The 13,846-nt window shown below is 34.0% G+C and overlaps 1 protein-coding gene across 5 annotated transcripts; it reads right to left on the bottom strand.

Annotated features, from left to right (window-relative positions):
* Window positions 1-1,947: 1,947 nt before the first annotated feature.
* Window positions 1,948-9,242, bottom strand: DPY30 (dpy-30 histone methyltransferase complex regulatory subunit). 5 transcript variants are annotated; one of them, XM_039887470.1, is made up of 5 exons: window positions 9,055-9,242; window positions 8,750-8,821; window positions 8,617-8,664; window positions 4,318-4,460; window positions 1,948-2,293 (listed from the first exon to the last, which is right to left on the bottom strand). In XM_039887470.1, exons 2-5 carry the CDS (start codon window positions 8,783-8,785, stop codon window positions 2,221-2,223), a joined length of 300 nt encoding a protein of 99 aa, XP_039743404.1. In that variant the 5' UTR covers window positions 8,786-8,821; window positions 9,055-9,242; the 3' UTR covers window positions 1,948-2,220. The 5 variants fall into 5 exon arrangements, with proteins under 5 accessions (XP_039743404.1, XP_039743403.1, XP_039743406.1 ...); XM_039887469.1 differs by having other exon boundaries at window positions 8,919-9,126; XM_039887472.1 differs by lacking the exon at window positions 9,055-9,242 and adding an exon at window positions 8,913-9,017.
* Between the last annotated feature and the right edge of the window lie 4,604 nt (window positions 9,243-13,846).

Below are 13,846 nucleotides of genomic sequence, written 5' to 3'. Positions count from 1 at the left end.
TTAAAAAGCTCAGTGTCATTTGTAATTTCCTGTGACTCACTTTTTCATCTAAGCAGATGAGAGGACTTCTACTGTACAAGCATTAGGCAGGTCGATCCTCTAGCTAAAGAAAAAATTTAAGCCCACCTGAGAACATTAATGCAGAGTATAATATAGCATAAAAGAGAGGTGATATAGCAGTAAGCTGGGTTTGAGTCTTGCCCCAAACTTCCCCTGTAACCTTCAGCATGTCTACCAAATCTCACTACCCTCATCTAAAAATGAGGTATTAAAATTAAACCTACTTCACAAGGTTTTAAGAATTAAATGACAATTTACATGAAAGTTATTTAGCATGGTGTCTGGCATATGTTAAGTGCCATGTACACTGCCAGCAAGACATGCCTATATTTTCAGCCCTTACTAAAATATCAAGATTGAGTAATTTAAGTCCTATCTCAAAGATAATTCAATAGAACACTAGAGTGGTCATTAACCAGAAGTGTGTATCAGAATGCCTTAGTTTCTGTCAAATTCAGAAGCCAAGGCTCTATCCCAATTGAATCAGGCCCAGATATATACTTACATATGATATATATACTTTTAATATATTTTGTGCATATATATTTACATATTAGAAGTTCCCCAAGTAGCTCCGATGTAAATTGCTGAAGAACTACTGTTCAAATTATTGATACTTTAATAAAAGATTACCCTATTGTACTCACTCAACTATTAAAATACCACTAAAAAAACTTGGACAGATTAACATATGAGTTAGCCAAATAATCAAAATAAATTTGATGAGATGCTTGTGAAAACTATATAAGTAGGAGATCCCAATATTTCCAGGTTCTTCCTATTCAAATACATAGGTCTACGGATATAAATCGAAACAATATCACCTACCTGCAAGAATCACTCCTACTGAAATCTTTCCTGTATTAGGGAAAACTATAAGACATATCTTATCAGCATTAAATTTCTAACTTTGCCTTTATGTGTTCAGCTTGGACACAAGTCTTTAATATGCTTCAAAGCAGGATGTCTCAACCTTAGCACTACTGACAGTTTGAGTTGGATAATTCTAAGGGCGAGGTAGGGCATACAGGCTGTCCAGTGCATTATAAGATATTTAGCAGCATCCCTTGCCATTACCCAACTAGATTCCAGTAGAACTGCACCTGATTCCAGTGTGACAACCAAAATGTTTCTAGACATAACTAAATGTCCTCTGGGGAGAGGGGAATGCAGCACTTCTAGTTGATAACTACTGCTCTAATATTTTTCCTGCCTGGCTCTCTTCAGATAATTTTCTCTTTTCTTAGTGCATTATCTCAATTTCTTCATGCAGGATAAAGTGGGCAGACCTCCCCAAAAAAAGGATTGCTATATTTTTATTGCAAAAAGAAGCAATGATATTAACTAGCACGAGCACTTCTCACTTAGCTATAAGCAACACATTGGTGAAGTGGGTTTGAATGCCCATTCACTTACCAGTAGTGTGGTCTTGAGCAAGTCACTTAAACCTCTCCAAATCTGTTTCCTCATCTGCAAAATGTGAATAACAATATCTACTTTGCAAAGCTGTTACATTAGAGATAATTTAAGTAAAATAATACTGCACCTAACACATACAACTGCAATGCTAGCTATTATTACGTTATCATCATAAACACTGATAACATGAGAGGGTATTATACACTCTCTGTGGTGCTTATACTAGTACTCCAACTTTACTGTGCATTAGAATCACCTGTGATAGTTGTTAAACCTGAAGATACCCAGATTTCACCCTTGAAGAGGTAGGACAACGATGAAGAAACCTGAGATTTTTTTTTTATATATTATACTTGACTCTGATGTATTTTCACACTGTCGTAAAACTCTGCAGCGTTTGAAGACACAAAAAGCAATTCACAAAAACAAACCACTTATATGTCATATAAAACAAAAACTACTTTAAAATAAAGTTTTAACAGTTTATTTTGAAGTTCATTTTAAAAACAAAGTTAAAGACAATCTGAGAAAAAATTGCACAGAATACACTCATTAAATAAGTATGGTGATTAAACCAAAATAAGTGAAATATGTTTTCTTCAGCAACTCTGGTACTAAGTTGCCCTGAAGGTTCTTATACTTCCAAAAGGTGGGGGAGGAGGGGAATCATGGCAACAAAAGCTGCCTCTTAATCATGTAAATGTACAGTAGAAACCAAAATTTTCTGTTCTTCCCGATAAGTCAGTTTCGATCTTCGAACTGTGCCTTGTTTTTTAAAAGATATGATGCTAGAAATTCAATAGGATTTGGTGGTCTGTAAGGGAAAAGAAAGCCACAATTTAGAAATTATGTTCTAGATGTGTTAATTTAAATGTATTGTTCCATAATGACAACACGTCTTTTAAAGTTTAATTTTCTTTTTACACTCAAAAGGCCATCTGTAGTAAATACAGTAAATGACATAGTCAAGTAGGTTAGCCAAAAATGTAGTTTAAAGAGACTGAAATTTTTGTATGGCACAAATCTGTAATGAACTCAATTCTAAACACAAGTTTCAAAAATGTACTGACAATGGGGTGATGATTACTCCAACGGAATAATGACTTGAAGGGACCACACGTGAAGCTTCTGAGGTGCTGGCAGTACTCAGTTTCTTCATTTGAGTGCAGGTTACATAGATATGTTTGGTTTCTCAAAATTCATCAAGCCATACACTTGTGGTATGCTTAATTTTCTATAATATTATCCTTCAATAAGAATACAAAAACAATACAAGATAATGGCTGTAGTTGATATCACCAAGACTTATAGGTGAACTCCCCAAGTGACAAATCAAAGGAAGCAATCAATATTCACTTAAACAAGTAAGGTCTGCTTTGTTTCTTTTTAAGAAGTCACTTCTGTTTTTCTTCAAATAATTTAAATCGATAACAGTTCTAACACTGCCATGACACGAGATCCCTGAGAATTTAAACATATTTTTAAATTAAGGGATATTATTTCACACATTTCACTTTTACACAAATTATTCTTGCTGCGTAAACAAGTCCAAAAATGAAAAGTGGGGAAACATTTATTTAAACCCTATAAGACAAAGGTCTACTGAAAATTGACTTATAATGATCTCAGAACATTCCATTAGCCCTTTAAACAGCTTTTGGAACTTGTTAGACATAGACAATATTTTTCAAAATTAATTTAATAAATCATGTACTTAAAAATTGTATTTACTAATAACATGTTACTTAAAAATAACTTCAAACTTTTTCTTGTAGCATGTAAAGTAATATTTAGACATTCTAATACACTAGCCTTCTATAAAGAAAGAAAAAAAAATATAGATGTCCATGTTTCAACTGTCAGAAGTAGAGCCAAGACATACTGCAGTCACAAATAAATCCTATTTTATAAATATAACCTAAAACAAATATTTAATGTTTATCATATAATTTTACATAACAAATATACCTATTCTAAATCAATAATACAATCTAACTATAAAACATATTTCCATCAAGTTTCTTATCAAGTTATATCAGTTTGCTACAGTGTTATTCTTTGAATAAAACATAATCCACACCTAATAAATGCTAATATAACACACAAAAAATTTTTTAGTAGATTGCTTACACAAAAAGAATTTAGGTAGAATACTGGGGGGAAACATACAGAAAAGACAAAAACTGTAATCTTGTTAATGAAGAAATGTAAATTAAAACAACTTGGCAAAAAAATGTTTATCACTCATGCTGGGGAAAAAAAACCACTCACACTATTGAGGCTATAGTAACATTGGAAAAAATTTAAGAATAAACTTTTAGACATAAATATGATATTTTGTGGCAAACGCCATAAAAATAGTCACGTCCTTAGAACTAGCAAAGCAATTCTTAGGAATTTATCTTAACGAAGTAATTAAACAATAATAAAAGAGGCATGAAAACAGATAAACCTAATAATCACAAGGATATTGGACCTAAATGTTCAACAATGAGAAAATGGCTAAGTTAACTGTGGCATTATTATAATTTAAATTATAATCATGAAAGCTATGCAGAGATATAGGAAAAGTTTTATGTTATAATATTAAGTAAAAAGGAGATATAAAATTACATGAATACCATGATCACAAATCTTTATAAATATGCATATGATCTAAGACTAGTAGAAAAAAATAAGTATCTGAACTGAGATTATGCCTGACAAAAAAAATCTTTAATATCCATAAATTCTTTTAATATAGAGAAAAAACTATATATAACAAATGACATTTCAATTAGGAAGGTCTTTATTTTGCTTTCTCTAGTAACTCCTTGTTTACAAACACTATTATCTTACCTTTCCTTTGCAAGCACAGCAAGTCCCTGTAATAAGATAGGCACAACTGTCTGATCCAGGTAGGCACGAGTTGGCAAAGACTGGAGATCCACTTTCTGTTTTGATGATTTTTCTGCATTAATCTTCTCATTTTCTACTATCCTCTAGCAAATTCAAAAAACATGCACAAATATTACAAATAACTAGATTGTTTTAAGTGCTAAACAAAAATTAATGGAAACATGACACTAACAGAAAAGTATAGTCAATGACTAGAAAACTGGTATTGAATTGCAAATCTCTCTAAAGTAAAATCAGACTAGTCCCTAAATTTCATTCACTCTTCTTTCTGAAGGCACCATAATCTCTTTTAATGTCATATTTCCAGATCTTACTTTTCCTCTCTTTCCTCTGGTTTTTTAGAAAAAAAAGTCTTTTTTCTTTTCTTCATAAGAATATCTTCTTAAAATGTGCTTCAAAAAACCTGGACATGACACTAAGTAGCACTGAATCATAATGAGAAAGCTAGTCCTGTTTCAATACTTTCATCACAGAGAATATCAAGGACAAAGTCTCAGTTTAGTACTAACATATTATTAACACTTTTGTAACACTTGCAAAGCTCCCTTCTTGGAGAGAGCAAGCTTCAGGCTTAAAGCCTCCCACTAGCAATAGAATCCAGCTAAAATTTATTACCACTGCTTAGTATTCACTATTTTCACTTTTAAAATAGTGAAAATATTTCGCAATGAGAATGCTTTCTCCATTTATGTTTTTTAAAGAAATGCATCCATGATTTTAAAAAGTGAATAGATTTAATAAAACATATTAAGTAACAGCCAAAAAACAGGGAAAATGACTAATAGGGAAAAGATGATTAATGTGATATTCAAATGATGTTTAGGAAACAATGACTTATACATTCTACTCCTAAAAGCTCCCAAATTTTGAGCCTTTCACACAGATTTATCTGACATCTGGAGCACCAAAAATTATTGAAAAACTGCCTTCTTTTGAAAATCTACCATTTTAGAAATTTAGAAATAAGTGGCTATCTAAAACACAAAACACTATTAAGAGCACCTTGATTTAAATGAACTTTTGCTCCAAACATACTCAAACTGAATACTAATCAATCAATAAAAACAAAAAAAATTTTTTTTCCACATTTTTTTTCAGATCTGTTTTGTAAAAAGTGAGAAAAAACTTTAATCGCATACCAACATATATACCATGGTTTCGAAAGACACTTCCCACTTATGATTTTTCAATATAATTTTGGGATTTAATAAGAAAATAATTTTCTATACCTTATTAATGTACAAAATAGCAACTTATTTGCCCATAGATTACTTATTGGTCGTCAGTAAATTTCAAAAGATAATACCTATGACAAAAACTAGTCAGTTATATGACATTCCAATGCCTTCAATAATAGCAATGCCTAAACAACTCCTATAGATCCTATAATAAACTCTGTGACTAAATCGTCACTTGTTTCATTCAAATATTTATTGGATACTCACTATATGCTAAATTGCTATCTTTAATTTTAGTTAAGTCAAAATCCTGAATTAATCTAAAAACGTAACCAAATTACCACAAAAAAAGTAAATAATAAGCTGTTAACAGTGTAGAAAAGTGATCACAAAAAGAAAAAAATGAGCTCAGCTCTACAATTGTCCCAGCTTACTGTTTCCTGCCTAGGGAACTTACAGGATGCAATGCAGGGAGAGGGAACCAAAGCAGAGTTCGGCCATCTCAGAGTTCAGGAGAGAGTTGAAAATTCAAAGAGATCAACACATTTAGAATTTGCAGGACAAGAGTACTGAAGAAAGCAGAGCTGAATGGAGAGGAGAGACTGCCTTCCAGTCTTCTGGTGAATAATCAGTGCAGGGGTGTAAGGGATCTATCCAAGACCAGGGAAAAATCCACCTGGAAGCAGCAGTAGGCACAATACCTGGCACTCACACAAGGCTGGGAGTAGTTCCTATGACCCAAAATGGGGAAACATCATGATACATAAAAGCAATGGGTAGAATATGCAAGAGGAGGAAGAGGCACAGTAAAGGCTGGTCTGGTCCCACTTAACAAAGCACTAACCTCAGAATCAAATCGTTTCAAGTAACTATGTCTTAGAATAAAGCTCAAGAATGTTCAAGAAGGAATACCAAAAAACCAGTATCCAATAAGTTAAAATTCACCATGTCCAGCTTCCAATAACATTGCCAGGCAGCAAAGAAGCAGGAAAATACATCCCAGAATGAGGAGAAAAATCAATCCACAGAAACAAATGATACAAATGGCAGAATAGGCAGTGCCATTAAACTAGAAGGTATTCCATATGTTCCAGAAGATAGAAGAAAGCACAAATAAATTATACCCAAAAAAATTTGAAAATATTTTAAACAATCAATAATGGCTGAAATATTTTTAAACTGCATGAAAACTCTAAACCCACAGACACAAAAAAAAAAATCAACAAATCCTAAGCACAAGAAATGTAAAAATTTTTTTTAAAGTATACCAATCTACATCATAATCAAATTATTTAAAACCTATAATAAAAATTTTAAAATACCAAGAGAAAAGACATTAAGTATGAAGCAAAGATTCTTAGCAGAAACATCAGCCAGAAGACAGTGAAGCAAATCTACACCCAGCAAAAATATTTCAAAAACAAAAACAATATAAATGACCTTTTCAGACATTCAGAAGCTTAAAGAATTCCTTGCCAACAAACCTGCACAATAAATGTTAAAGGAAGCTCTTAAGGTGGAAGGAAAATAATAACAGATGGAAGTCTGGATCTACAAAAATGAATGAAGAGCCCAGAAATGGTAAATAAATGTGAGTAATTGTGAAACACTACTTTTTATTGTTGTTTAAATATATTTTTTAAAAACTGACTTTTTAAAGAAAAGTAAAAATAATGTACAGGGTTTAGAACATACGTAGAAGTAAAATATATGATAACAAAAGTACAAAGGCCAGGAGGGAGGAAACAGATTACTGTTTTATGGTTCTTATACTATACATGAAAAGATACAATATCACCAGACAAGTTCAACTTGCATACTATACACCTTAAAGCAACCACCTCAAAAATAGTAACTAATAAGCCAATAAAGGAAATAAAATGTAATCATAAGAGAAAAAGCAGCAGCAGCTGTACAATACTGGTTTCCAGACTTTCAGATATATATAAAAAAGCAAATTAGAAATAAAATAATACAATGATAAAGAAACCAACATAGGATTGTTAATTCTATTTTGCCAAGTAAAAACTTACAAATAAACATAATTGTTATTTTACTATCACCATTAATTAATAAAGTAACAGGCATTTTAAAATTATAGCAGGAAGACCAATCACCAAATAATGTAACACTGTTAAACACTCGCTCCACTCTCCTAATTATTTTCCTCACTTTCCCATGAAAATTAGTTTGAGGGTCTGAGAAAAAGCATTTGGGTACCACAGCTCTACAAAACCATGGCTCTGGCTTCACACAAGCACCATCAAGAAAAGACTGCTAACGCCTAAAAATAAGTGTCTTAAATGACTAGAACACCAGATTCAGCATAGCAACAGTTCAACTAAAAACTGCATTATGAAGAGATGGATTCCCTTCCTAATACCGATATTAAAGCGATAAACATTCCTAGCATTTTTATAGACAGAGTATCACTCCACATGCCAGCAAACCCTAGCTGTTGGTCAAGATCAGCAATACGATTTATTGTATTTTAAAAACGCTCCTGCCCTCATTTATCCAAAATTAATCACCAGTAGTCTTTCTTTTTGTAGTACAATGCACACATCTCCTTCAGGAAGCCTCTATTTTCCTAACCAATTCCACCCAGTTCTGGTTAATTCATTTTTTCCAAAAAGTTCTACCTTGTGCGTTATAGCTTCCAATGGCACTTGACTACTGAACTCTGCAAAGAAATCAACATTAAATGTTGATTCAGCTACAAAGACAATAGGTTTCCTAATTTTAACGTGTGGTTTTTCCAAAGCAATATCCCAACAGATGCATCCATAGCCACCAAACAGAACGATTCTGATAGTCTCCATTAGTAATGTTTCTTTACATCATTTTCAGAAGTTCAACCTCTTGACTCAAAACTAATTGTACGAGTGTATATCTCGAAGCGTTAGTACCGCTAATAAAACAAACTACCCATAATTTGATACTATTTAGTTCATAATAACAAAGTTTTCCCCTGTGCAAAGCAATCTAATAAAAATGGACCCCAAGTTTTCTCTTGCTCTCAAGAGACGCACAGAAATGGCATAAGAACTAGGCGAGTTACCTCGACGTTATCTGTGAGACCGTACTCAGAGTGAGGATTTTCTGTAACCTAGAAAACAAAACACAGGTCACAGAAACATCAGCCACCTTTTCTCACTGCACACCGCCACCCTGAATCCAGGGCCTCCTGGTACCTGCGTCTGTCCCTCCAGCATCTGCTCTGGCTCCATGGCGGACCCAGCAAGTCACAGTCCCCGGATACAAGTCTTGGAAAACAAGAACCGTGAGTTACCAAGGAGATTTCAACACTAAGACGCCAGGATGGAGTCCAGCCTAGCCCCCGACCCCGCCCCTCACCCCCACCTGGGCGCTGGAGCACCCTAAGCTGTGGAGAAGCAGGATGAGACAGTCCACCATCCCGCGCCCGCATCAGGTCCAGAAGCTCCACGATCCCAAGTACCTACAAGAAGTTGGGGGAGGGGTAAAGGGAGCTGATTACCCGCGCCCGAGGCGTCCGTCCGTTCCTAGGAGCCCTGCACCGCGCCACCAACTCCCAGCACAAACCGCTTCCGCCGTAAGTGACGGATGTCGCACGACTGCCGCGCTTGCGCAGAACTCTCCAGCAGGCCTGGGGTATTGGAGAGATTCTGACCCGTCCTGAGTGTAACTTCCTCTCTGCGGTTCGCAGGGTTCTGGGTAAGGTCAGGTCACCTGAGCTTAGAGAAAAACACTCCTCGATCGGCCCAGCCATGGTGAGCGCCACGCCAGCTGCAGACCCAGTGACTGGCTCAGCTGGCAGGCGTTCGGCCCAGCCAGATCTCAGAGCTCCCTGAAAGCTTCTACCCAAGCTCTTCCTCGCGGAACCGAAACCACTTACTAGGTAGTTCTTACTAGAAAATCTCAGACCCAAGCTCAGCAGTCTACGGGAAAATGTCAGGTTTTACTATAAAGCCAAAGATGGGGGAAGCAGTGTTTGGGGGTTTCATAGCAAGCTTAAATCCTTAAATCTGTGAATATGCAATGTTAATGTTACGTTTGTATCAAGATTAGGAATATGCAACTGGCTTTCCAAACCGTGATACTATTGATACTATTGTATTTGTAAAAAATGCAAAGGATAATTTGCCTCCTACGCACAATTTTAAATAAAAAAGTCTCTAGTAAATCAGATTTTTAATTTTAATAAATACAATTATTTTAATGTAAATATGAATGGTACAGTCATTAAAGTTCCTGTCTTTGATTCAATAATCCCATTTGTAGTTGCACTTTATAATATAATAATTTGAAAACTTCATATCAACTATTTGGACACTAAATTATGGCATATCAATATGATATATAGAATATAAGCCATTAAAAGTCATGATTCTAGAAATACGGAAGTATGTATGATTATACCATTAAGTTTTTTAAAAAAGAGACTACGACTGCATTTTGCTACTCTAAAAAATTGTGTAGATAAAGATCTAAAGTAAATAAAATGTGTTTAGGAGCTTAGACTTGTGGGTTTTTGGGGTTTTTTTAAGTTTTATGATGTATGCCTGAATACTATTGTGATTGACAACTATCATATGGCACTTTGAGGATTTTTCTTGTAAGACTGATGCAAAGATGTGGATGTATATGTACCGGATACAGAAATTGACTAGAACACATATTAACTCAAGATTAAATGCTTTTCAGTGGGAAATAACAGCAAATAAGGCCAGAGAATAATTAGGAAACTTAAAAGAATAGTTAATGTGCATTGTTATATTATCATATATCCATGCATTTCCCAATATATACTCAATACATATTTCCAAATTCCAGAATGTGACTGAGACCTGCTCATTTACATTTTCTTAGTACTGCCAATTTTAGTGAAGTAGGAAGTTAGACAGCTCCTTCAGGGTAGGGACCTTGTCTTATATATCTTTGTACTTCACACAGTGTAGGTGCCCAACATTAATTGAGTTGACCCGTAGTCAAAGTTGGATATTAATATATACACTGACACTTCTGGGGAAAAAAAGACAATATAAAAATGATTACTGAAGGAAGCAGCACAGAACAATGAACTATCAAGCAGGTTTCTCTCAATCTAGATAATTACTAGGGTGGTTTACAAAAAAAGCTTCACTAAAGTTTTTACATTGACACTTTATTAATAGAAGGATTCAAAGAACGAGCCATAGCAGCAGAAAGATGGGCAGAAAAAAATGACAGCTAGAAATGATATAAATTAATTAGCAAGAAAGTAATAGGAAATATCAAGTAACTGAAGATACTGCAGAATGCTGTTTTGATATGAATTAAAAATTCTAAAGAGGATAACTTTTTATGACAGAAATTTGCAATAATGTGTACTGTCTAGAAAGTGATAAAAGAATGAGAAGAACATTTAACTCTTATTTGAACTTGTATCAAACTTTGTTCAGGACTCCTCTCTGTTTCTATTATGTTCTATTATGGTACTCACTTCGTTCTTCCTTACATTTTGTTTATTTTAACACAATTAGATTTTGAGCTCTTCAAAGGCAAAGATCTTATATTCGTCTTTGTATTTTTTTCTTTCTTATATTCCATAAAAATACTTTCGAAAGGAGTGACTATATGGGGAAAGCAAGCACTGGCACCAAAGTTCTACTCTCAACTTTCTGCCTTTCTTGGGATTTTAGGGAGAAAGTAGTTATAGATTCTAGAACTAGAATTCTAGAACTTAGGATAATAAAGAAAAACTACTGTGCTTAACTCCCTTTATACGGATTTGGTGCAAATTCCATTTATAAAACATTAACCTATTAGACAGGCAATACTTATTTAAGAATAATACAATATGTGTAGCAGAGAAACACTTGATTTGGGAATAGATAAATATTAAAAGCTGGTTTCTTCACTTGTTTGTCATATGGTATTACACAGTTTAATTCTTCAGACCTTTATGTTTTTTCACATATAATTAGGAAACAATTCTTACCTCATAGAGAGGATCAAATGAAATAAGATGAAATTGCTTTGTAAGCTGTGAGGTTAGCTATCTTATCTATACCTACTTCATTACAATAATGTTCAATCTTTTTTGCTGTTTTTCTTCTTTTAAGTAATTTGTGGAATAGAAAGTGCTCAGAGAAATAAAGAACATAATTCAGCACGCACACACAAATGTGTTTGTAGAGAAATATATAGAACTTATTAAGTGTAAATGGGCCCTCTGAGCACAGTTCGTGGGGAGAGACACCAACCACTTCTTGAGATGACCTAGAAATAAATATTCCAGATTTGGTAAATCACTTTCCAAGGAAGTATCTCTTGGTGGCTAATATAGGAAGACAACTACTCTACCCATAGCTCCCTTGTCTCCATTACCAAACCCCATACCCAAGCACCCTTGCCACCATTCCCATCTCAGAAATGTTGGTATATCAAGGAACATTCCAAATGAACTTTTTTGGTTTTTGTTTTTGGAGACAGTGGTGGGGGAAGGAGGGACAGGGAGTAATTTAAGTATAGTTGGTATACAATATTAGTTACATTAGTTTCAAGTGTCCAAGTGTGCTTTTTAAGACAATATAAATGTGTTCTTCTGATTTTTATGATACAGACATGATTTCAGCAATGAGAGTAATAAAGAAGCAGAAAAAGCTAACCTTACTATCATTTTCACTTTCTAAATTGTCAGTTATTCTCCCATTTCTCATAATAGGTTATATTTCCAATTTTTTCTAAAATTTCTTAAATAATGTTCAATTTTTAAAAGTTGATTTTATGCTTTGTTTTTTTTTTAGACTAAATAAATTTATATTTACAAATAGGTCATGGGTTATTAGGTACAATATATAACTTTGATATTTTTTAATTTTAAAACATCCCAAGCCATTCCACATTAATTTATATTCAAACCATTTGTCTTCTTAAAGACAAACTTAGGCAATAAAATAGAAATGGATAGTCTTGTAATTTTAATACAAGATTATTTTTAAATGTTTTCTTTATAATATCAATGCATTGATAATGCATTCACATGTGAGAGAGTACAGGAAAAAAAAAATTGAATTAGAAGTCCAACTATGTTGAGGTACCCTGCGAAGTGATTTACTTACACCATCATATAATACTCTAATACCCTTGTAAGGTAGTTAGGATTATCCCTATAAAATAAGATAATTTTATCCCTTTCTAGATGATAAAATAGATTTCAGAAAAATTGTCACATAATGTTACATAAGTAATTATATGGCTAGTTGAAATTTTAACCCAGATCCATCTAATTCCAAAGGTTATACTCCTAGCTGTACATAAATAGAGGACAAATATATTGGTTAGTATGCTTTTGGTTTCTAGTAATAGAAATCCCAACTCAAACTTGTCAAACAATCAAGGAGACTTTCTGGCTAACAACTGAAAAGCTCAGTAGTAAGGTGGACATCAGGCAAGGTTTAGTCATGGCTCGCATATAATTTCTCTGCAGTTTTCTCCCTTCATCTCTCCTATGTACAATTATCTTCAATCCTCAGTCTGCTTTTCTCATGAGAGATGATTGCTAGTATTCAGGCTACATGCTTTCTTTTTCACATTCAAGGAAAGAAAGCATTACTTCTCATAGTTCTACTGATGAACCAAAAGTCTGAACTTTGCTCTGATCTGCCAATTTGAACGAGTTATTTTGATAAGGTGGATGCTTATGTGGACTGACACAGACCTGAATTTACTGCTTATCCCTAAACAATGACAAAGATGTGACCTGGTGGTAGTTAATCCCACCTAAATTGCATGCCTGCTATGCAATGGGAGAGGACTGATTCCTCAAGGGAAAATCATAAATAGGCGGGAAGGGGGGAAGAAAGGGAATGGATTCTGAGCAGTTAGCCAAAAAATATTCACTATTCACTACCACATATTATGTAAAGAGTTCTTACTCAGTTTATCCCTCTTACGATAAGAGGGGTAATAGTAAATAAAACAGAATTTTCACTTTAACACACCAATTCTACTTCTAGAACTTCTAGACTGAAACACTAACAAAGAGAGGAAATGGAGAAACTCAGGTATCCTTACAAGAATATAGGAACCGAGTTTATCTGACAAGATGGAGAAGAGGGTCTCAAAGATAAAGAAAGCTTCTGAAACCATGCAGTTGGTAGAAACCACCCTTGAAAAACAGACAACTTTTATGTGCCCCAATATTCACCCTATGCTAACAGTTCCCATTACCCTGCTATTCATGTGCGCTAGAGTAAACATACACTGCAGACCATAAATATAGAAATGTAATAGTATATTTATATATCCAAGTACTTTGTTTAGAA

Source organism: Pteropus medius, unplaced genomic scaffold (genome assembly GCF_902729225.1).
Source record: "Pteropus medius unplaced genomic scaffold, Ma_sr-lr_union100, whole genome shotgun sequence".
In the NCBI taxonomy this organism is placed as follows: Eukaryota; Metazoa; Chordata; class Mammalia; order Chiroptera; family Pteropodidae; genus Pteropus; species Pteropus medius.
Note: the sequence above shows the minus strand (reverse complement) of the source record. Positions and strands in the feature narration are given on the sequence as shown.

What these genes read in the sequence shown, in the direction of transcription:
- DPY30 (XM_039887470.1), bottom strand. Translation starts at nt 8,785, where the DNA reads ATGGAGCCAGAGCAGATGCTGGAGGGACAGACGCAG. An exon ending in TGCTGGAGGGACAGACGCAG is followed by an intron (nt 8,665 to 8,749) that starts GTACCAGGAGGC and finishes TTTGTTTTCTAG; the next exon opens with GTTACAGAAAATCCTCACTC. An exon ending in GCTGTGCTTGCAAAGGAAAG is followed by an intron (nt 2,294 to 4,317) that starts GTAAGATAATAG and finishes TTTCCCTTACAG; the next exon opens with ACCACCAAATCCTATTGAAT.